Source organism: Montipora foliosa, chromosome 3 (assembly GCF_036669935.1).
Source record: "Montipora foliosa isolate CH-2021 chromosome 3, ASM3666993v2, whole genome shotgun sequence".
NCBI lineage: Eukaryota > Metazoa > Cnidaria > Anthozoa > Scleractinia > Acroporidae > Montipora > Montipora foliosa.
The window spans coordinates 70,025,863-70,050,862 of NC_090871.1; the positions used below are offsets into that span (position 1 = coordinate 70,025,863).

Consider the following 25,000-nt stretch of genomic DNA (forward strand, 5'->3'; position numbering starts at 1 on the left):
TCTTCAGAGATCCCAAAATGGATCAGTAGTCCTCACCTTCACGAAAGAGGAGATCCGAGACAAATTTTGCAGCAGTCGTCTTTCTTTGTTGGAAACCAGCCTCATGCAGCTCATCTTGCTGGCAGAGCTTTGTCTTATGTTGTTGTGTACGAGGCTCCTTTTGAGTTACCCGACTCGGTCTTGACCTTCCGTTTGTCGAAGTATGGCACTGATTACTCCCAGCGTCGCTCCTCCGTCCAGGGCTTCCCCCACCCCATCCCGTCATACCTTCGTTTTGGTAAGTACCTTCTCCGTGTACAGTACGAAGGCCAGGTAAAAGATACAACGAGCAAGGTTATTTGGCCCAAGAATGTCGTCAGATGCTCTGCTTTAACTGTGAAGTGATTGGCCATCATGCCCGTGATTGTCCTGCCGGGGTTTGATGCTGTATTTGTAAAGGACCTGGCCACATGGCCATTGACTGCCGCCACTCTTGGTATCGCCGCCCGCTTTCACATCGTGATGCCGTTGATGCTGAGCCCCCGAGCCAGCCTGCTGCTGACCCCCTTCCCGTGGATGTGCCCCCCACTCTTCTAGATGCTGAGAATGCTGATTCAGGTGACGTGGATCTTGAAAGCCCCCCAGTGGAAAATGCAGAGGAAGATTCGGCAGGGTCTAAGGACGATTCCCTGGAAGCTGAATTTGACCAGCCCTTGGCCTCGGCCCTTTCTTCTGAGCCTGCGCCTGACCTTTTAACTTCTCAAGGCCTCATCAAGGATGCCCCTGATGTTCCCGGAGTGCAGGAATTTCCCGTTTCTTCCCTGACCGATACGAGTGTTGAGAGTGACGAGTCTAAGCCTGAGAGTACTGCCACATCTGAACTGATGGATTCCGACGCTGTGCCTGATAATATGTCTCCTGTGTCTGAGCGGCCCCCTCGCCGAAGGAAGAGACCTCGACATGGCTCGTCCCGACGCGCTGCTTTGGGCAAGTCGTCTCGTCTGTCTGTAGTAAGTGAGGATGCGCCCACTTAGTTTAGCCTTCTTAAAGTGCGCTACGATTAATGTTAGGGGTTTAAGTCAACGTAAGTTTTCGAGACAGGCAGTTCACCTGGTTCAGCCCAGACCATTCAATTGCCAGCAGACTGGATACCTTTTTGGTCCCGCGGCTTCTGTATAATCAAGTCACTAGGTGCGATATTCTCCCATGCATTTTCTCAGATCATGGCTTTGTTATTTTAGACTATGATATTGCGGCTCTCCCCCTGCGAGGCCCGGGAGTTTGGAAGTTGAACAATTCTCTCCTCGATGACGAATCCTTTTGTTTAGAGATTTCGGATTTAATTGAGCAGTTTCTGGCCTTTCGGCATTGCTTTGCTTCTCACCGCGATTTTTGGGAGTCTTTAAAGTCTGACATTAAGCTCACTGCGATCGCCTTTTCTCGTCGTAAACATCGTTTACTCTCGTCCCAGAAGGTTTTTCTAACCAATCGCTTAATTGCCCTGAAGAATCGTTTGGCTTCGGTCGATGTTTCTGCTAGTCCTGAAATTCTGACTTCAGAGGCTGCTCTGCGGTCGCTTTTAGATTCCGAGCTCGAGGGTTCTAAGATTCGCAGCAGGCTTAAGTGGGCAGAAGAGGGGGAGTCTCCCTCTGGTTTCTTTCTCGGTCTTGAAAATGAGAGACACGACAAAGGCTCCGTCTCCTCTGTCCTTGATTCATAGGGACAAGAGGTTTTTTCCCTCCCTGACATGATTCACGCTCACGAGAGTTTTTATTCGTCCCTATTTTCTGAAGAGCCAATTGACCCTGTAGCCCAATCCCATTTGTTTGAGCACGTTACCCGCCAGTTAGCGGATGCTGAGCGCGAATCATGCGAGGGTCTTCTTTCTTTGAACGAGGCGTCCGAGGCCCTTCGCCTCTCTAATAGAAACAAAACGCCCAGTTCTGACGGCTTAACCGTTGAGTTTTATTCTGCGTTGTGGTCCCTCTTGGGGCCCCTTTTAGTTGATATGTTTAATGAGTCTCTCGCCCATCGTGAGCTGTGTGACTCTATGAAATCGTGTGTTACGCATCTTGTTCATAAGGAAGATGATCGTAGAAATCTAAAAAACTGGCGCCCCATTTCGTTACTGAATGTGGATTATAAGATTTGTTCAAAAGCCCTTTCCCTCCGTTTGAAAAAAGTGTTGGGGTCTATTGTAGACCCTGATCAGACATGTTCTGTTCCAGGTAGATCTATTTCTTCTAATTTGGCTCTTCTTCGCGACACACTCGATTTTATTGAGAGAACCGGCGAGACAGGTATTCTGGTCTCTTTAGACCAGGAGAAAGCCTTTGATCGCATTAATCGGTCCTTTCTGATGAATCTTTTAGAACACTGCGGTTTTGGGTCCTCCTTCTGTAGCTGGATTTTCACTTTGTATAACGGCGCTTATATGCGTATCCTAGTAAACGATTTCCTTTCCGATCCTGTTCCTTTGCTATGGGGGGTCAGGCAGGGCGACGCCCTGTCCCCCCCTGTTCTCTGCGTTGAAGTTTTAGCCTGTAGCATTAGGGACTCTCCCGCGATCGAAGGCTTTCTCTTGCCGGGGGCTGGTGGTGTCCAGTTTAAGGTCGGTCAGTATGCTGACGATACTACGGCCTTTGTCAAAAACGATTCTTCCCTTTTCTCACTTTTTGACGCGATCGCGTTTTACGAGCGTGGCTCTGGTGCGACGCTTAATTTGTCCAAGACTGAGGCCATGTGGCTTGGTGCCTGGAAAGACCGCCTTGACGAGCCACTTGGTCTCACTTGGGTTAGGAAAATGAAGATTTTAGGCGTATTCTTCGGTACTGTTGACGTTGAGCACGATAATTAGGAACCGCGTTTGTCCAAACTTGACAAAACTCTTTCTAGATGGAAGTCGTGATCCTTGTCCTTTATTGGGAAGGTCCTTATTTTGAACATATTAGCGTTAAGTAAGTTGCTCTATGTGTCGCGCGTTTTAGTACCCCCTAAATGGGTTTATAGTAAACTTAATAGCCTGATATGGCCCTTTTTGTGGCGCGCTCGATTAGAGACTGTAGCTCCTAAATCGCTTATTTGTTCTGTTGATAGTGGAGGTTTGGGTTTAAAGGATTTTTCTTGCCAGGGCCGCGCCTTGCGGCTTGCGGCTTTAGTTACTTCCGTGTCCGATTCTAGTTCTAAGGGTTTTTACCTTGCTAAGTATTTTTGTGGCTCTGTGTTAGCTCCTTTGCGGCCGGAGTGGGCCGGGCTGCGCAATAACCTAACCCCAAGCGCTGCCCGTCCCACTGCCTCTTATGCGAGTGTCCTTTCTTCCTTTCGGGCCACTGATTTACCTCCTGGGTTTACTTACACGTCTCACGCCTTTTACAAGGTTTTGCTAGCGAATTTCTGCACCATCCCGATTTTCCCTGCCCTCTGGTCAGGTTTTGTCCCCTCTCGGTTTTCCCTTTCTCGGCATTGGGGTCTGATCCGCGATTCATTTACTGAGAACTATAAAATGATCTCGCATGGTTGATTACCCTCCGTGCCGTTAAGGTGCGACATTCTCTCCACACCTGGGGCTATATTCGCTCGCCTCACTGTGCTTTATGCGCCCGTCTAGAAACCATTGATCATTGTTTCTTGGCTTGCCGTAGGGTTAAATTGGTCTGGTCTCGTTTTGTCCCTATGTTATCTGCGCTTTTGTCAGCCCCCTTCGTTCCCAATTGCCCCTTCGTGTTTTTTTACCAATTCCCGGTGCTCGAAAGGAAGTGACTGCGTCTGCTTTTGTACATCATCAAGTCGATTCTGTGTGGTATTTGAAAATTTCGTAATAAGGCTACCTTTCACAAGGGTACAGAGGACTCTAGAGCTATCGCCAAGTTTATTATTGCTGATGTTAAACGTAGGATCCAAGTTGACTTTCATCGTTTTTCTCAGGCTAAGTTTAATTCCATCTGGGTTCATCCAGCAGTATGTATAGTCCATGCTGATAAGCTTGTATTTCTCTTTTAGTTGTAGCCTCTTCTCTTGAGTAATTTTGTAAATATTTTTTATTTGGTTTTTGAATAAGTTTTACGATATCACTGTCTGCAGTTAGATATAGCTCTTTGGCATTACAAAGCTTTTGCTTTCATGTCCAAATTGAGCACTCTACTGGGATGAGTCATTGCGCATGCTCACTAGCTCGCTAGTTTGAGCACTCTGGCATGGCTTAGATGTACCACATGTGTGGGACATTTGGGGTGGCTAGCGGCAATGACTCATCCCAGTAGAGCACTCAATTGTGTTAGCAATTCAATTAGCTCATTCAAAGTCCCTGGATCAAAAAACATGGATTCACCAGGTATCCAGACAAAGAAATTATGACGAAAAACAGGCGATTGAATTTCCGATTCTGACATTGGATAGATTTGGACCTGAAATAAAAAATTATTAGTTTGACGTCAATTGCAGAAAATTGAATATTACATTCTTAATGACATCCACTCCTGTTTTTTTGGTGTCAGCTACATACCGGCAGCAAATTTCCTGCCAGTGAAGCATATCTTAGGAACTTTTAATTAGCTTTCGATAAGAAAGATGAAATGAGATGCCATTGTTTTCCTATAGGATGTTTTTCTCTCATTACATAATAGAATTTCTATTTTTAATGTTCCTTGATTATTATTGTATAACATGTTCTTAGTCTGTTAAGTGCCCTAGTATTTTATCATAATTATTATTACGGGCTACATTCCTATTTATTCTGTAACAACAGTTTAGGAGCCGCTGACCAACACAACTATCTCCATAAGCCAAAATGATTCCTTGGGAAACGCTGATAAAGAAAGGCATTTTCTTTCGAAATACTGGCTTAAGATAGTTATTCCTTGCATTAATCTTGCTGTGCCTGTTTAACATCCTGTAGTCAGGGCATTAAACCTATTGTGTACTCGTTCATTTATCTTCTAGGTGCATCCCAGATTTCTGAGAAAAACGTCCTGGTTCTGATTATCAGGAATGGTGGATAGAAAGTTGGACGTTTTGGAGCGGCACATGCAAGAGCTTAGCGTTGCAAGAAACCAGGGAGACAGACCAGGCGAGGGTTTGGCCTGTTTCAGTCTTGGTAGATACTACGAGGGCACAGCTGGCTATAAGCAAGCTATAATAAATTACACAGAAGCATTAGCCATTTTTAAAGAAATAGGTTTCAGGTCCGGAGAAGGAGGAATCTATGGCGATCTCGGCAACGCTTATCAAAGTCTTGGTGATTTTAAGCAAGCCATAGTGTACCACAATCAAGATCTTAGTATTGCAAAAGAACTGGGGGACAAGGCCGGAAAAGAAAGAGCCTATGGCAATCTCGGCAACGCTTATCAAAGTCTTGGTGATTTTAAGCAAGCCATAGTGTACCACAATCAATGTCTTAGTATTGCAAAAGAACTGGGGGACAAGGACGGAGAAGGAAGAGCTAATGGCAATCTCGGCAATGCTTATGACAGCCTTGGTGATTTTAAGCAAGCCATAGTTTACTACAATCAACATCTTAGTATTGCAAAAGAACTGGGGGACAGGGCAGGAGAAGGAGGAGCCTATAACAATCTTGGCATCGCTTATCAAAGTCTTGGTGACTTTAAGCAAGCCATAGCGTACCACAATCAACATCTTCGTATTGCAAAAGAACTGGGCGATAAGGCAGGAGAAGGAGGAGCCTATGGCAATCTTGGCAGCGCTTATCGAAGTCTTGGTGATTTTAAGCAAGCCACAGCATACCACAATCAAGATCTTAGTATTGCAAAAGAACTGGGGGCTAGGGCCGAAGAAGGAAGAGCCTATGGCAATCTCGGCAACGCTTATCAAAGTCTTGGTGATTTTAAGCAAGCCATAGTGTACTACAATCAAGGTCTTAGTATTGCAAAAGAACTGGGGGACAGGGCCGGAGAAGGAGGAGCCTATGGCAATCTCGGCAACGCTTGTCAAAGTCTTGGTGATTTTAAGCAAGCCATAGCGTACCACAATCAACATCTTCGTATTGCAAAAGAACTGGGCGATAAGGCAGGAGAAGGAGGAGCCTATGGCAATCTTGGCAGCGCTTATCGAAGTCTTGGTGATTTTAAGCAAGCCATAGCGTACCACAATCAAGATCTTAGTATTGCGAAAGAACTGGGGGCTAGGGCCGAAGAAGGAAGAGCCTATGGCAATCTCGGCAACGCTTATCAAAGTCTTGGTGATTTTAAGCAAGCCATAGTGTACCACAACCAAGATCTTAGTATTGCAAAAGAACTGGGGGACAGGGCCGGAGAAGGAGGAGCCTATGGCAATCTCGGCAACGCTTATCAAAGTCTTGGTGATTTTAAGCAAGCCATAGTGTACCACTATCAATGTCTTAGTATTGCAAAAGAACTGGGGGACAAGGACGGAGAAGGAAGAGCCTATTGCAATCTCGGCAACGCTTTTCGAAGTCTTGGTGATTTTAAGCAAGGCATAGTGTACCACAATCAACATCTTAGTATTGCAAAAGAACTAGGGGACAGGGCCGGAGAAGGAGGAGCCTATGGCAATCTCGGCAACGGTTATCAAAGTCTTGGTTATCTTAAGCAAGCTATAGTGTACCACAATCAAGATCTTAGTATTGCGAAAGAACTGGGGGACAGGGCCGGAGAAGGAAGAGCTAATGGCAATCTCGGCAATGCTTATGACAGCCTTGGTGATTTCAAGCAAGCCATAGTTTACCACAATCAACATCTTAGTATTGCAAAAGAACTGGGGGACAGGGCTGGAGAAGGAAGAGCCTATGGCAATCTCGGCAACGCTTATCGAAGTCTTGGTGATTTTAAGCAAGCCACAGTTTACGACAATGAAAATCTTAGTATTTGCAAGAAAACGGAGGAGCCAATAGGGCAGGCAATCGCGTGTTATCATATTGGTCTTGCTCATGAATTTTTTTACTCCTTGAGCAAAGCTCTTAATTACTATCGTCTAAGCATTCATTATTTTGATGAAACAAGGCGTCTTCTGCAGTCAGAGGATGCATGGAAAATTAGCTTTCGTGACAAACATAGGTTTCCGTACACGGTACTGTGGACAGCACTTTTGAAGAATGGAGAGGTTGATGAGGCTTTGTATGCTGCTGAGCAAGGACGAGCACAGGCTTTAGCAGACATTTTGAAGATGCAATACGGCGTCAATGAGAAACCTACGACGAAGGTAACTATCTCTATGGTTATGAAAGATCTACCTTCACAAACTGTTTTCACAGCACTTGAAGGGAACACGATCAGCTTCTGGTTGCTAAGGGAAGATATCGGGATAAATTTTAGACAAAAGGAAATCGAAAATGGAAGTGCCGACTCTCTGATGAAAAGTACTTTTGAACAGATCAATGCGGGGACCATTGTACGATGCGAGAATCGTTCCCTTGAAAGACAACGCTGCGACTTCTCAAGCAGTAGGGAAGGTGTTGAAGAAACCGTTCAGTCCTTGAGCTTCTCTGTGCACTCTTTGCAGCCCTTGTATGATGTCTTGGTCAGTCCTATCGCAGACTTGCTCCAGGGTGATGACTTAGTCTTTGTTCCTGATGGACACTTTTGCCTGGCTCCTTTTTCTGCTTTGAGTGACTCTGTCAGGATCCGTGCAATTCCCTCCCTGACTGCTTTAAAATTGATTGCTCTTGCACCTGACGACTTCCAAAGTAAGAACGAAGTGCTGCTTGTGGGCGATCCGTGCTTGAAGGAAGTCACTTACAGCACTGGTGAACCCATGTATGGACAGCTGCCATGTGCAAAAAAAGAGGTGGATATAATTGGAGAACTTCTGCAGACCACGCCTCTTACAGGAAAAAATGCAACCAAAGCTGAGGTGCTGAAAAGAATGAAGTCAGTTGCTTTAATCCACATTGCTGCACATGGGGATGACAGATCTGGAGAAATTGCTTTGGCCCCAAATCCCGAACGCACATCCCTGGTCCCTGAAGAGGAAGATTACATGTTATCGTTGAGCGATGTTCAAACAGTTCGTCTTCAGGCAAGACTGGTTGTGCTGAGTTGCTGTCATAGTGGCCGGGGAGAGGTAAAATCTGAGGGTATTGTGGGAATAGCCAGGGCTTTCCTGTGTGCTGGTGCCCGGTCTGTTCTGGTGTCACTCTGGGCAATTGACGACGAGGCAACCTTGATGTTCATGAAGAGTTTCTACCAACACTTGGCAGATAGAAAAAGTGCAAGTACAGCTCTTCACCATGCTATGAAATCTCTTCGGGAGACAAAGAATTATTCTGCCATAAAATACTGGGCGCCATTTGTGCTAATTGGCAATGATGTCACCTTTGAATTTGGGCAACACGAACACAAAGGGAATGGTAAGTGCTATTTAAATGTAACTTTAATGACTGAATCGCTGTACTTTGCACATGTTTTTAATCAGGAAGTTGTCGAAAGGAGCAGGTACGTTCTTCACAGAGAAATGGCTTTAAAAATGGTTGCCAGAGTGGTTATTTTTACTCGAACTGCTTTGGCTAATACGTGAATTAAATAATATCTGCATTCACCGAGTCAGCTACTTCAGCTTCCTGCAGATAGCTAGCTGTTTGAGCCGTATTATGATGGACTGACTGTGAAACTGATCAGTGATCGCCAGTTGCTTATGTCCCGTGAAGTGAGCTATTGAAGTCCTCAAGTCTACATGTCAAAGTAGCACTGAATAGGAATTGTTGCTACTAAGTAAGCACAAACAGTTAAATGAATGAAGATAATTGTTATATTATTTACTTGCCAATCAGAACGAAATTCCTTATTGCTATTTAACCAAATGCTTATTTCTTTCTGCATTGGTTGTTTTTTTCAGAAACGTTGCCCAAAACGTGAAAAACCTACTTGGACTCAGATACATTGATATGTTATTTTCCTTTCTTCGATTATATGAGTTATTGAAAACAATTCAATCATTGATACCTCCGTAGCAGTCAGACACACGATATCATGCCAATTATGGTTAAAGTACCATGAGATTTCAGTAGTATTAAGATACTTTCCAAGTTCTCACATTTGTGCCTTGTTTTGTAAGCATCTGTACCAGGATTAGTTAATCACTTGATAGAAATCAGGGACTTGGCAAATCGGTTTGCTTCCATGACTGAGGATCTAGCCGTCGTGTTATTTTGGTCTTTGAAAATACTTAAAATAACTCCAAGCTTTTGCAGTATGTTTCTCAGGTGACAAGTGTACTCTTTAGCTTGCTATACCAACTTTCCATTTACAATATCATTAAGTGACAGTCTCGGGGAATGTGTATTTTCTGTGTTTCTGTAAGGTAGGCCAAGGCTAAATAAGCAAATTAATTGTATTGGGCGGCAAATGTCTATAAGCTAAAAAAGAACCTAAGAAAGTAGAAATGTTTGGAAATGACGAATTTTAATGTAGCATTCACATTTAAATGATATGGAAATTCCTGGAACAAAATGTGTTATTTCCAAAGGGTTTGAATTGGGCACAACATTGAGTTAACAATGTGGTCTATTGTTTATTTTCCTGCAAAACTTGGTTCAAAAACAGACGCTGATAAGGACTAGGACAATTTGGGTAAATCTTACTCTTGGGTGATGAACTCTTGCTAGGGCCTACAACCAAACAAATGGAAAGTTCCTTACTTTAAAGTTTAACAAGTTGATTTTGTGATGTTTTGTCATAGAGGGACTGGACCAATGCAAAATAACTCAATGAAATGGGTGATTTCTTAGAGCTTGTAGAAGGTAAAAAGGTGTAAAAGTTGCCTGATCTCGTAATTAATTGTGTGCATTTTAAACTCCGGGGAGGTGGGACTTTGCGTATGCATATGCTTGTGGAAATCTTTTAATTAAACTCCTAAAGGAGACCAATCTGGGCGTGGCCCAGGCCTTTTTTGACCCCTTAATGAGACCATATTTAAAACAGTTTGCTTAGGCAAACGTCCAGATTTCTTCTCGCAATTTGGGAAACTTCCAGAAGGCCAAAAGCTGAGTACTGTGGGTAATATAATTGTTGCTTGATCTCTTCTCTCTTTTTTTGAAGAGTGCTGACCCATGGCAGAGGTGTCTTTCCTGTATTCGTCAGCCCAGCGAACGCAAAAGAAAAGGGACCTCTGGTACCAGGGAACTGTACAGTTTAAATGGTCGAAACAAAGTTATGTCCACAGCAAAATGGAGTTGCCAATCTCTTTCCTGATGGGGTTATTGGAGGTGTTTTTGAACAAGTCTTCTTCAGTGTCAGTTAAAAACCAATAATAATATTATTATTAGTTTCAGCTCTAACCAAATGAAAGTTGGATTTTGATTTCTGTTCTGATGCACATGGTCCCAGCTAAACGATCAATCTCCAAAACGTCCATTTAACAGTTGTAAAGGGCATTTTGTCATTCCAAATGTGATCTCATTTACCTTTGGTCCTTAGATGATATAATTGGAATACCCAGGCCGTATTCTACAGTACACTAATTTTTTGTTGCTTGATTCAATGATCTGGAGATGTAACAAATAATTTTCTCGCTAACCTTGTTTTCTGAGGCAGTGCTGTAAGTTACGTTGCCTGTTTTTTAAGTTCAGTCTGTTTATGTCTCGAAGTGGAGACTTCGAACTGGAGAAAAGGATGGCCGTAGGCAACAATAGTCCTTTTGCAACTAACGATCACATGGTACAAAATCCGCCATGCTGGAGGGCAAGCTCATTATTATCCCCCCACTGGGAAAGCTTGACGTGCCTTTGTTTTAATGTCCCAGTGGGGAAATAATATTGAGCTTGCCCTCCAGCATGGCGGATTTTGTACCATGTGATCGTTAGTTGCAAAAGGCCTATTCCGCTGGCCAACTCGAATAGTAAAAGTGTACACTGGTCAAATTGGAAGAAGAGATTACAACTGAAGCGGCCATTCTGTAGTGGAAGAAGGGCAGCCACTTTCAGTGCGCCCACATGAATTCTGTGATTTAGAGGCAGTAAAAAAGACCAAATCGGTGGAGAAAATTTTAAAAAGCCGCGATGAGACAATTGTCAGCTGAGACTAGTGTCATACCCGTGCTCCAACAAGTCTCTCATACAACTGTGAAATGTACAAAGTAAGACAATAGATGAATAGGTCAGCAGTCTCTAAGAATTGCAGACGTTACAGCAATTATCATTGTAGTTTAACAATGACGTTAGGTGTATTTCCCTAATGTTCTTTTTAAAAGATTCAATGTTCAAGGAGTCCTTCAATTTATTACCTAGTTTTGACCATATGTGAGGTCCTTGGTATCTTAGAGAATGCTTTTCATAGTTAACAAGAGGCTACAGGTAGCTTACACTTTGTTCGAAGGATTTTTAGCCAACTTCCTTTAAGTTCACAGTATTTCAGTGGGTTTGTTTTGACGTTGCAATATCTTGGTAAATAACCAGTTTCAATTCTGTAGTCCGAAGTCTACAGTCCCCATTCCGTGACCCAATAACAGGGTTAAGTGCGATCACGGATATTTGTTTACATTTAAAACTGTTGTTAACAGCATTGAGTCCAATCAAAACCAGAAAACACATGCTTTTCTTAACAATACTAGGAGAATTATAAAATTACGATATCTGTTACAGAGTCATACAATAACCGGATATTGCATTGCGTGAAACGAAAACACAATAACTCGTTTTCGGTCACGCACACATTACCCTGTTCAGCTGTCACGTAGTCTTCCATGGTTTAGTGGTCATTGCAATTGCCTCTGAAGGAAGAGATACAGAGTTTGATTGAGTCCCACTTGATCTGCCTTCTACAAGACACAGAAATCTTATGCATGCACAGCCAGAGCACTACCCGAAAAAAATAAAAATAAAAAAGTCCAAAGTCCACAAATGGAGTCGAAAACTAACCCTTATCATTATATAAACACCAATGAAGATGATAACATGCTATTTTCACAGGTAAAAAGATCGCTGTTGCTATGGTTACATATGAAAATCACAAATGATTTGGTATTTTATTGGTGTTTATATAATAAATAGAATAAAATTGTAAAAGAAATTGTAACATCAGGGAAAAACTCCATTCACATCCATCCTCAACAACCAGTCTTTCTAAGTTAGAATTCAAAATATGAATGGCTGCTAAGGTGTTTTTTTACATTAAACAGTTTGTTAAAAAAAACTAAAGCTACAGCTGCAGAATTTCTGCCTCTGTAAAGGTGAAAATATGTAACTTTAAAAAAGAGAGACCACGCAATGAGGGAGACTTATTCATTCCACATATAACCTTGAAAGATACATTCAAAAAAGAAGTAAGAGATCCTAACAGCCTTTTGTTTTTTAGTGATCTCCTCCTACCCCTGTGAAAAGGCCTCTTTACTCCTTTTTTCAATCGTCTTGGTCCATTGTAGCTGCCATCATCAAAGTAATAATCCTGCATTGTGTGGAATCTTTTGAAGCAGGGTTCTGGGCACATTATAACTCCACAAATATGCACAGGTGTAGGAGATCTCATCTTGAATGTGCACCTTACATGTGGATCTGGTGTCATGACTGATGAGGTAATGGAAATCCCTGATGTCAGGGATGGCTACTGGAATCTGACAAAAAAAAAAAAAAAACAAGAAAATCCATTGTCTCTCCTGAAGCATGTCACGCAAGTCACATTTCCTTTTTGTCTGTACAAAGTCTCCCCCCGTTTAAGCTGTTTGACTTTCTTTTCTTGCACACCACAGATTTCTTTGGAAAGTTTCGTCTATGGTTAGCTGCCCTAAGACTTATACAGAAATGGCTGTATCTTGTACAACTTGGATCAGAGTGCATCAAAGGAACCGATAAATCCACTCTGGGAAAGGAATCTTTGGTTTGTGTGATGCACCATGATCCAAGTGATCTTGGATCAATGATCCTTTTTCCCAAAGGAAGGCACCCCTACACTTTTATCGACAACGGAAAATTAGCCAATCAGACTGCGAGATTACAAGCAATTGTGGTAAAAATTTATCTGGACATATGGATCCAGCTAGTATGTCAATTTCTTTAGAAATAGAGTAGTGGTAGTCAGGAGCTGACATAGTAAGATAATGGTTTGACACTGACTAGTTTCTTGATGTTTCGTGCAAGACGTTTCGGCTGCTGCTTAAGCCTTCGTCAGTTGCAATATAACGGTAGCACACGTGAGTCAAATAACAGCACGTCGAGCGCGCTGTAATGAAAATTCGCGTGCAGTTTCTTGAAAACGTAGCGCGAGAAGTATGCGCATGCTTATGAGTGATCGTTCGGTTTAACCATAGTATACAAAACTGCAATTGGTGCAAAAAAAAGATTGTGGCCGGTCAACCTTTTCTTGGGCTTTCGGTCGCGGGAACAAACTGTTCACAGTTCTCAATGGTTTGAATGCGACTTTGATTTGATGCTGCCTTAAGATCCAACTAATCCTTCCTGAAATGCCCTGCAGATAGTGTAGCACCACGAAACCATTGGACGGTAGATCAGTAGGGAGTTTCGACAGCGATCTTTCGCAGCTATTTATGAAGGAATGATGAGGGATAATTGTTGTCTCGCAGTACAGCCTTGACTCGCTTCCTTTCTTCGCGTTTCCCCTTATGTGTTGATGGTATATTCTGTGCCCTGCGTAGCAAGGTACTGACTACAGATCTCTTATGGCACATGGGGTGGTGAGAGTTGAAATGGAGATAGCGGTCTGTGTGGGTTGGCTTTCTGTAGACATTCACCTCAAGCTGGGTACCCCTGCTTGTGGTGATGGTGTCCAGAAAAGGTAGTCCCTGTCCCTTGGTGTCCTCAAGTTCTACAGTGAACTGTATGTGGGGGTTAATTGAATTGAGATTTTGGTGAAAATCATCCACTTGGTGCTTTCTGAGACACGTGTGAATGTCGTCTACATAAGGGAACCACCACTTAGGAGGGTGTGGAGCTGTGGCGTTGACAGTTTCCTCAATCTCTTCCATTACGAGGTCGGCTATAACGGGACTGATTGGGGAACCCATCGCACATCCAAAGATTTGTTTGTAATGGATGTTGTTGTGTTTGAAGTAGTTGTGATTGAGAACAAATTCTAACAGCCCCATTATGTTGCTGATGGACATATTTGTGCGTTCCGCTAGATCTTGATCCTTTTGGAGCCTCTCGTTGACGATAGTTAGAGCTAGATCCACGGGAATGGAAGTGAATAACGATTTAACGTCAAAAGAGACCATGATTTCGTCACTGGCGACAGTGACGAACATCCAGCAACATACTGTCATCAGTGACGAAGTCATGGTCTCTTTAGTGAACATCTGATAGAGGACATGGTTGCAAAAAGATATTGTTTCTTTCCCTACCTTTCTTCTTCACTTCCAAAGCGATTGTCGAACGCACTTAATAACCTGAGATTACAACTTCCTGTAAATCTTACTCATTCTAGTTTCCGTTTTCTATACGCCCGCGTGGGAGGCTAGGCTGCAGCAGCTACATATTGAACCGCGCCTGTTTCGGGAAACCAAGGATTGTTCAAAGATGGCGAACAAAGCGAGTGAATTGTTGTCAGAACATAATGTTTTCTACTTTGAATCTGCCCCGTTCACGGAATCTCTTGCACTTCTCCCGTTGCTTTCGAAAACAATGGACTGAAATTTAGAGAACATTTCTGTGTTCAGCTGTTTTGTCAGCTGGAAAGAGCTGCCTCCCCGCACGTCTCGGAATATCTCAGTGTCATTAACTCCAATGGTTTCTGGTGTTCGTGTATGCTAACTCTTCAGATACGAATAAATGTAAGCAAATGTGAATTCCATTCCTCGAGTTTTCATACGTTAGATGAACAAATCCAAGGAAGTGGAACTATTCAAAATCATATCAAACACGATAAATTGGAGAACGGCATTGCGCACCATGCATCGTCTTCAGGATTACTTAAAGTTTTTATTGGTCACAAATTGCCAGAGCACATCTTTTCAGAAGACAAGTCTTCTCTCTCCAGGTAGGTTATTTTTAGAGTTCCGATAATCTTTACATGAAAGTAAGCGGTTTTGGTTTAAGGGTAACAGTTTTTCCGTTGGTTTTTTTTCGTTTTCCTTTGTTAAGGGATGTGGCACTAATTAAGCAATAGAGGACATATGTGGAAAGATGAGGCTATGGAAACACTGAAAAAAGTCCTCTATTGCTTTTATAATATATTTTTCAAAGATAATTCGACAAATGAAGGAAAATGCTGGTTTTTTTACTTCTTGATTTAAACAGATTTTCTTGATACACGCGCATATTTCCTACCAACCAATCAAAATGCGAGTTCGACAATACATAACCAATCAAAATTCGTGTGATGTCACAGCCGTGTTAACCATACTCTCATCTAAACACAGCTATTGACCAATGAGAGTGTACGTACTATCCTAATTGTTTTATATATAGTAATTCATTTAATTTAAGTCCCAAGCTTGTTTAATTTGTGTTTTTGATGAAAGGAGAAAATGAGACCACCTGGAGGGAAGCTACGTATGTACGTTTGCAAGTGCCATGCAAGTTGTTCAACATTTGACATTGAAGTTGTTGAAAATCTGATGTCAGAGTTGTGAAAATTTGCCATCTGTCAGATTTCCTCAACTCAGATGTTGAATGTTTACAACTTTGATGTGTGATTTCCACATCTCGGATGTCAGATTTTTGGTGACAGCTTCAGGATGTCTGCTTTTCAGTAACTCCTATGTCAAATGTTAAACAACTCTAATGGCAGTTACAGACGTCTGTAGAAAACTCAATAAAGATTCAATGCAAAGTAGGGAATCAAACCTGGGCTACATTAGTGGAAGAGGATTCCTTGCACCGTGGCACAAATCGGACTTGTGGTCAGTGTGCTGGATGCTGAGAGTCAGGGTTGCAAGTTTTGGAGACCTGTGGCTGACTGCCATTCTGTTGTTTTCTTGGACTAGAAGCCTTGTTCCACACAGATTTTGTAAAATGAATGCTGATGGCGTGCTATTCAGAAAGAGGGTGTAATCTTGAAATGCACTAACGTCATTCCTAGGGGCTTTATGGGCCCAACCCTCGTCTGAAAAAGCCAAGGGAATGATCTTGATGATAGACAGACTTAACAATTCACTCGGGGAAAGAAGCATCATTGTCTACTGATAATTATGTTGCTGAAACCTGTGTCAGCTTCTTCCCTGGAAGCCTTGTCTAATGTGTGCATTGATCATATCATGTACTTACGTTTTTGGTTAATTTTCCAACAGATAAAGTAATGGACATTTTGTTTGACCTCTGCATGTACTGTATGATGACAGACAAGTTAAGGCATCTTTGGTGAGGATGACAGAATCCACTATTAAATTTTTTTCTCAAATATCCTGAAAGGCCTTTTCTAGATTAGGGTCCGAAATTAACTTTTTTGTATGGACTCGATGAAAGTGTTAGGTCGCCAGATGGCAAAAGTGTGGTCACCAAAAATTTTTGCCTTTTCTTGTCACCTGAAATACGCATGTTTTGGATATTGCTATGGATACCAGAAAGCTACGACCGTGTGATCTTGTGTACGTGTCAAGGATTATTTTCTGCTTTCATGTTAATGGATTAACTTTTGGAGAGAAAATGTATTGGACCTCAAATGCAGATATAGTAATCCATCTGCCCCTTAGTTTGTTGAAAATTTCAAAACCTTCTTTTCTTCCATCATGACAGCTGTGGAAATACGAGTCACGTCCTGTTGCACACAAGCAACCATGTTGTGAGCACCAGCCTACAACCTTGTTACATTCCTTGCACCAGTCCCTTGAACCTTTTTCCTGAGTCGTTGCTTTTTCACCCGCAATACATACATGTGATTATTTTAAGAGAAACTGAAAGAAGATGTGTCAGCTTGCAACATTATGGAGATAGTTAATGGGAAAACCCCTTTCATTTTTATTTGAAAAGTATCAGTAGGAGAAAAAATGAGACACTTGTTGGCAAACGGCTCTGAACTTCTTAGTAAAAGTTAACAACAGCAATGCAAAAAGCAATGCAATAGTACACGTGGCAACCAGCTGTGAAATTCTGGTACCAGTACTAAAGTGACCAGGAAGCTGCAATTTCGGATCCTGTATGTTTATGTGATAAGGCTCTGTGAAAACTTTACAGATACATGTATTCCATTGCTGAGAGTTGTAACCCATTGCAACAGAAATTTGCAATAATACACCTTTAAAGGCAGCCATTTTGAAGCCCAGTAGCTACAGAATTGGAATCAGTGAAGGGCAGTGTTTTCTTCCTTTGTTTCATAATTATAAACCATTTATCCTTTTCCTTGGAATGATTATTTCCCCACCCAAAGTTTCCCACTCTGCAGGCTATGCAAGACTGCTGCAAGGCTGCATGTTGCCAAGGTGGGTGGACAGCATTTAAAAAATCCGTCATGTTGCTTGAGTGCTTCTTAGAAAGTTGACGTAAGTTGAAAGGAAAGGTTTTCGATAGACTTTTGCATTTAACCCATTTTTCACTGAAGCAGCCCCCATTGACAACTAAAATCATCTGGCATTAGACAGAGTAAAATCCATCCACAGTGGTTTCAATAAAATTTAAAGTTGGGAGGCTGGTTTAAGTGAAGAAATCGACTTTGTTATCCAACTCTGTAAGTTATTGTACAGAGAACTCACAAAACGAGTACAAATATTCCACAATATTTGTGCAGTAGAAAACCAGTTTGATTTGTTGAAGTGCTGACATGTGCCGCACGCTTGTGACGTGCAATTCTCTCACACACTAAAAATATAGTGCAAAAAAAAGTCTGATAATACAGGTGTATATAGCTTTATTGAACGATTTAGTGTGAAGTAAATACAGCAAGACTCATAAAAACGATCCCACGATACTACACACTAAATTATCCAATAAAATATATGTATTGAGAAGGGGGAGCTTATTACGGCCCCTTCATGTACGGGTTTCTGGGGACACACTGTTTGAAAAGAATGCTCTCAAAGACCACATTTCCAATTAAGTCAAACGAATTTTACTCTTAATGATTCCAAGTTCGAGTGAGACCTAACACTACTGTGAAGTTTTTACTGTGACAACAATTAATGAATTTTACTCTGTCTCATGTCAAATGGATTTTACTCTGTCTGATGCCAAGTTATTGTAATTACAATCCAGTAGCTTTAACATGCATAGTTTGGACGTTTATAGACTCATAGCAAAGACACCCAATGAATGATTGCTTGCAGTACTAATTTACTCTGACTAATGCCAAATGGATTTTACTCTGACTAATGCCAAACAGATTTTACTCTGTCTAACGCCAAGTGGATTTCACTCTATCTAATGTTCTAAGAACAAGATAAAACAAAAAACATGCCACACTTGAATTCATGCTCATTTCTATCGACGATGTTACGGTTTCAGCTTTGTCTCACGTAATGCAAGGGTCACCCATATTTCACCTCTAATCTACCTTACAAGTTTAGTTCTTATAGCCATTCTAAACAACAAACAATAGCATGTGACTTTTGCAATGCTTTTTTGAACAATGATTCAGTTTTAAAATGTTTTGTAGTCTGGTTGCTTCTTAATTTTCATTCGCCACGCAACTGTGACAGTTTTTACTCGTTGGCACTTTAGCTATTTATAGTTTAAGTCTCTCATAGAATATCGCTGATGAAAAATTATTAGGCCTAACTTCATAAGCTAGATTAATAATTTAAGCCTATGCTTTGATTTTGAAATGTTTAGCTTTGTGGTAGAGTTTGGAAACCGACATTTTGCAATGTTTAATGTTGTTTGTTGCCGAGTGATGATACAACATCAAATAGCGTTTAAAGTATTGTCCCTAAGCAGCTAGCGTTGTGTGGTGGTCAAGTGGTTAGGTGACGGGTTAATAATGAACATTCCCAGGGTCGAGTCCTACGTCCATATCAAGCGTTCAGTCTTCTAAGTTAACGATAATACTAAATTCAGAGAAAACTGAGAATTAACGATAATTGTAAATTCAAGGTAGAGATTGGGTTGATTTAATGAGGGATGGTCTATTTTCAGTCTGCGTTGTTAGGAGGGAGTTTAAGCAATGACAACGGCATCTACAACCCCAAAATATAACTTAAGCTTAGCGCTATCGCAATTATTTCTGGATTATTGTCTTGTTCACTTTGTACATATAGGCGAGTTATCCTGTAACTGGATGGTTACGAATGGTTTTAAAGTAAAGATAGAAAACAGGGGCGTAGTGAGGATTTTTCAAGGAGGGGGGGGGGGGGGGCAGGGGGTCACATTCTCTCACACCCATGGTACTTACTGGTCATCCACGGTGTTTTTGGTGAAAGTGACAATTTTTTGGATGAGCAGCAAGTGCGGTGGGGGGGAACAAGCCTATAAAATAGCGGCATATACTATCGATATCAGGTGTCCGTAGACAAGGGCTTTTTTTCAGTCTGCGGTTAAAAAAAAAATGGCGTTGTCGTTGCTTAAACTCCGTAATGTTATTGAGCCGACGTTCATACAAGACTCTTTGAAAAAGAAACGCGGCAAAGTCACCAGCTACCTCACTTCCACCCCGAGACCAGGTAACTTCAACTGAAAATTCTTTGAGGCAAATCGCGTTTGTAATTCATTTTTTCGTGGAGCTTATTGACGTGAGCCCACAAATGCCATCTCCCTCCTTGAAATTATCGGGTTTTTTTCCTAACCATCCACAATTAGAGCAGTCTTTTGGCCATTTAACGCACAATGTCTTCTTTCTGGAATTCATCTGTACCTATTGCAACCACATCGATGTTGACAGGATCGTAACCAAGAGGAGAATGCAGCTCCTTCATACAAACACGGCAATGTGTCGAGTTAATGTTCTGCTCAAAGAGAGGGGAAAAAAACATGGTTTAGCGAATACTACAAGTATCGAGAAACTTTTAAGAAAGCTCAAACCAGTTTTAACACATTCAAAAAACTGTCACTATTTGGAAGGATTGAATCTACCCCAACTTTTTCGCGTAATGGTTAACATTATGGTAGGAACACGCTTCTGTGGAATGTTCTTGAAGCCCTTAAAAAAACTTGCAGTACGTGTTTTATCGGGCGTAAACACACTCGGCTACGTGACTCGTGTTTTTAAACCCGAGAAAACACTGCTGCTCGTTTTTAAGCATTACAAATGAACCCAATAGGTATTGCCACGTAACGTCACCAAATTTTACACCTGTAAATGTGTCATGAAGTGTTTTAAATCATTTTGGAGTATTCACAGACCCTTATTACTCAATGTTCAAATAACATACTTTGCATGTCTAACCTCTCATTGAGTGTGAGGCTGGAGGTTCAAGGACAATGCAAAGACAAAGCCTTTATTCCCCACGGACTCCAAAATGGCCGCGGAGTGATAAAGGTGAATCAGCTCATAACCCATTTTGAACGGGTGTTCGGCCGTTAGGGAATGGACACAATAATACACTCCACGCACGCGTATGAGTTCAGGTTTATGTAACGGCCGTCCTCGCTAGCGCATAAGATTCATATGCTTATACTTTCGTCGTAAGTGACGACTGACCTTTAGTTACAAATACACTTAATCATGCTAATTTTTCTTTTGCTCTTTTTGTCGTCCGAGCTGAGAAATCTGAGACAATCAAACGAAGGCGCCAAACAGTCGAAAAGACTAAGATAAGCATGTCCGATTAGTGTTTTCTTAACATCTGCCGGATTGGCTGAGAAATCAATCATGGAGCAAACTGCGCGAACGAACAGTAGTCGAAAAATGTCCGACAGGTGATTTAAAATCAAGTTGAATCTCACCTCTACCCACGCTGCAATACTGTTGTGTTCCTCCGGCATGTAGCCATAATGACTGTTGTGACAAGCGGAAACCATCACATACGGTGTAGCGGAGAAAAATACGTTGAATTTCACTGTCTGTCAAGACAAAAACACCTGACTCTGAGCTTTAAATGTTTCTCAGTTCACTTCATTCTTTAAGGAGCAATGTAAGTTCGGAACAATATCGAAGGAAAAAATCCATCTCTAAACCTAAGAATAAAATAGACGTCCCCGTCTCTTGAGTAGTAATTTGTTACGGCGGAAAATTTAAAAGATCACTTTATTCTTTGACAGAAATGTGTAGACACGAGAGGAGGGAAGAGCCGTCTCCTTGACTTGGTTACCACGGAAGACAATTAATTCTCAGAGCCAAGAAGAAGAGGAATCACAACTTTGTAATAGGCTCTCACCTCACAAAATGCATAGTTCCTTTCACCCAATGATTCACTTCCAACGAAATTTCTTAAAATTACAGTTTGTCAAGCCACATTCATCTCTTCTGGTAGTTCCGAGAAAGCGATCCAGTCCTACAGCGGAATAGAAATTTTAAACACCACAAGCCGTAACGTGAACAACGTTACGTTATTAACGTGACGTCCAAATTCTACGGGAGTTTAAGAACCGACGGCAGCCGCGGCAACGCTAACGCCACAAAGCCACTTCAACTGATCATTGGTTAAAAGACGAAATATAATCGTGCTCCACGTGCAGCACGCGTTTAAACACATTTTTGAGGTACTTTGGTGAAAACACGGCCAACGACGTGAAATCGGTAAATTTGAGGTTTTGACATCAACGCCAGCAGACAAATGTGGACCTTTCATTGTCCATTTATATTAAACAGCTTGTGCCCAATTTCTTTTTTAATACCTTGATCAATTTCTACGATCAAAACGAGATGGAATAATAGCAGAAAACATACGATGGAGCAAATTATGATTTGAAGTGACGTCTGAGTCTACATTGCCGATATTAAAGTCCCTATAGTGTCGCCAAAACAGCCTTCTTTATGTAATATTTAGGGAGTGTTGCAGACTCTATTAAAAGTAGAGAGTTATACACCATATATTGACGACACAATATGAAATGTTTCCTCCACCTCTTGATCGTCAAAACAACCAAAATCATCCTTAATTACGAAAACTAGTTTCCATCTCTTACCACGATAATACTTCCATGTAAACCGTCAAAGTTTTGCATTTCTCTAAGACACACTGTGAACTTCGTCGATTCTACGTTTTCAGCCCAAACGGTGGCAGCGTCATGTTTGCGTCGTGAAAAGGAGTGCTCTTTGGAAACCAAGATATAAGGAGCTCGAGAAAATTTTTCCTTAAAGAAAAAGAATAGATTAAGTTAACCTATCACAGTACGATGCTTCAAATCTAACTTCATTCGCACACAACTCAACACTGGCCTAAACATGTTCATTTATTAGTTTGACACAATTCCTTATCATAATATATGCACAACGATTTTTTAGGATATAATTTAAGGTCTCTGTAAGTCCGGGAAGCAAAGCCAAAGGCGTTATGTACCCGCCAAATGAACTGTGCGGATCGAGGATTATCATCCAAAGCCAGATGATTTTGCGTTGTTCTCCACTCAGCATAATTTTACAAGCCATATACGAAATGTTCTTTGCTAATCTAATATAATATCCTGCTGAGTTCATTGGAAAAAGGTGTTGTGTAACGAAAGAAAATTTGAGCTGACCAATGGTTGTTTTATGCGAAGTACTCTCACCTCAAGAGGATCCACAAGGGTGGTTCTCGCGTTGTCGTTTCCCCAAAATTTATCGAGTTGCTTTCTTGCCAATAATCGTTTATTTCGCAGTTGTTTTCTGCTCTTTCATCTTAAATGTGTCGTGTCTTCTTGTTGCTTAGAGTTAAATCCCCAAGCTCAAATTTCCTTCATTCGCCCTTTCCAAAAATTTAGGTTGTTGTAGTCTAGGCTCTACGATATTTCCACAGTTTATATTTTTACTAGCTAAGCTCTCGGTGATTTGTCAGAGCTTCACACTTCAGAAATTCTTTAGGAACAATACAAACCTCGGGCAAATCACCTCCTTACATGACGTACCATCCCACCAAGTTGGGATAACCTCGTGCCCTGTTATCGAACCCATTGGATTTCCTTGATAAACAATGAAGTCCACAAACGTAAGCCCACCATCAGGAGGTATGCGATCAAGTCTCCCAGCAGTCAGCACGCACACTTGGAAACTTGAGGATGTAACAGCCTCGGTCCAGGCTACCGCGGCTTCGTGCGTGAATAGCCCTGATGTGTTGAAGTAATTGACAGACACGTGCACGTGTGTGGGTTTGTTCTCGAGAAGAGTGGAGTTTTCGAGATTAACTTGTCTGCAATGTGCTTCGGTGTCGCCAAGGTAAACATATGTACGGCTTCGATAAAAGTGAAACGCTGCAAATTAAAAGTATAAAATGATTGCAACAACGCCGAGGCTACAGCGGCTGAGTGGGTGGGTAGCACATTGGCACACTTAAAGTTAAACTTCATCCCCCGCCTCTCCGGCTACTTAAAAAATAGTCACTGTATATTGGTGATGGTGCAGTGATGAGAGCACTCACCTGCCACTAATGTGGCACGGGTTCGATTCCCAGACTTGGCGTCACATATGGGTTGAGTTTGTTGGCTCTCTACTCTGCTGTGAGTGGGTTTTTTTCCGGGTCTGACTCCGGTTTTCCCCTCTCCTCCCTCAAAAAGCAACCTGTAACTGAGTTGATTTGATTTGATTTCTGTACAGCGGTGTACCCAATTATTATCATAACATAAGGTCTAGATAGCAGCAACAATATAGATATTCGTATAAACATAACAACTTTCTTTAATTTTCCATTCTATCGTCGCTACGTAGACGATACATTTTGCCTTTTCCGCTCTGAACGGGATGCAACCCTTTTCTTCAATTACATTAACAATCAACACCCCAATATACGCTTTACAACGGAACGGGAGGCTGACCATGTTCTACCTTTCCTAGATGTTCTAATCAATAACACTGACCCGCACCAAAGTGTAACCACCGCTTACCGGAAAAAAACTTTCACAGGTTTGCTCACCAGTTATCTGAGTTTTTGCCCCTTTACCTACAAACTGGGGTTAATCAAAACCTTGATTGATAGAACTTTTAAGATAAACAACACTTGGATGGGGTTCCATACTGATCTTCAAAAATTGTCTGTCATTCTGCGGAGGAATCTCTTCCCTGAAAACCTTATCAACAAATATATTTCTAAATATATTCAGACAGCAGTCAAGGGAGGGAAAACACAGTCTCATTCAGGAATCGAGCCCCAGGAAACACCTAAGTTTTTCTTTAAAATCCCTTACGTTGGGCACTTCTCAGTCACGGCACAGAGGTGTATACGCAAACTTGCTAATCGGTTATGCAAACCTATTGATATAAGGTTAGTCTTCACTACTTTCAAAGTCAGGAGTCTTTTTAATGTGAAAGATGCTGTCCCTGTAGGGCTTCGCACGCTTGTGGTCTATAAATTTTCGTGTGCAAGTTGTAATGCTTGTTATGTTGGTGAAACCAGCCGACACTTCTCCACACGAGTGCGCGAGCACTTACTTTCAGACAGATCTTCGAACGTTTTTAAACATCTGCAGAGTTCAGAGTCTTGTAAGGCATCCTGCACACAGGATTGCTTCGAGATCCTGGACTCTGCAGCCACTAAGTACCAAGTGAAGCTTAAGGAATCCATGTATATAAAATGGGAGAAGCCCGATCTCAACCAGCAGGTGAAACACATTAACCTGACTCTCTCCCTGTAAGGAACTAAGCGTCACTCATTTAAATTTTTGTTTTGTTCTGTTTTGATTTAATACGCAATATTGACAACGCAATGTAACGAAGTTTGTAAGATCGCGCGCGCTTTAAATTCAACGGCGATTTCAAAATATGTAACACTGAAGATGACGGATGTACCGTCGAAACATGTCTGGAAAATTAAAGAAAGTTGTTATGTTTATACGAATATCATAACATAACTCGGATAAAACGCGCGTTCTGATTGGCCAATTGGTCATTTACCATTGGCCCATGGGTGAACCCTCGCTGACGACTGCTGACGTGCAATCAAACTTTCCGAGATCATGGAAAGAAGAAAATGCCGTCACTAGCGCATCAGTCCTATTTTTCCAAGACATTTCCGTCTTTTAGTAGGGGTGAACCTCTACAGAGGTCAAAATAAAAATAGCCCTAAAGATTAATCAGCAGTGGAAAAGGAGGAGCGTTTCGCGTTTGTACTGCTTTGATTTCCAAAACACAATCTGAACTGTGCTCAAATATTGAAGCCGAATCGCGGA

At 41.7% G+C, this 25,000-nt stretch overlaps 2 protein-coding genes across 4 annotated transcripts in view; one reads left to right on the top strand and one right to left on the bottom strand.

Annotated features, from left to right (window-relative positions):
• Positions 1–10,612, top strand: part of LOC137998125 (tetratricopeptide repeat protein 28-like) — a 61,179-nt gene extending 50,567 nt beyond the window's left edge. For 2 of the 3 annotated variants that reach the window (XM_068844551.1, XM_068844553.1), the window contains 2 exons: positions 4,918–8,299; positions 9,989–10,612. In XM_068844551.1, coding sequence (XP_068700652.1) covers positions 4,966–8,299; positions 9,989–10,083 — 3,429 coding nt within the window. In that variant the 5' untranslated portion in view covers positions 4,918–4,965 and the 3' untranslated portion in view covers positions 10,084–10,612. Of the gene's footprint in view, positions 1–4,917; positions 8,300–8,784; positions 9,173–9,988 lie in introns of those variants that run through there. The other variant, XM_068844554.1, reaches the window with a different exon arrangement.
• The window catches only part of LOC137996293 (uncharacterized), a 132,646-nt gene extending 108,993 nt beyond the window's left edge, over positions 1–23,653 (bottom strand). The window contains exons 1-4 of the mRNA XM_068841700.1: positions 23,551–23,653; positions 22,731–23,089; positions 21,830–21,997; positions 20,648–20,764 (exon numbers count right to left, since the gene is read on the bottom strand). Of these exons, the coding sequence (XP_068697801.1) occupies positions 20,648–20,764; positions 21,830–21,997; positions 22,731–23,089; positions 23,551–23,653 (747 nt within the window). The remainder of the gene's footprint in view (positions 1–20,647; positions 20,765–21,829; positions 21,998–22,730; positions 23,090–23,550) is intronic.
• Between the last annotated feature and the right edge of the window lie 1,347 nt (positions 23,654–25,000).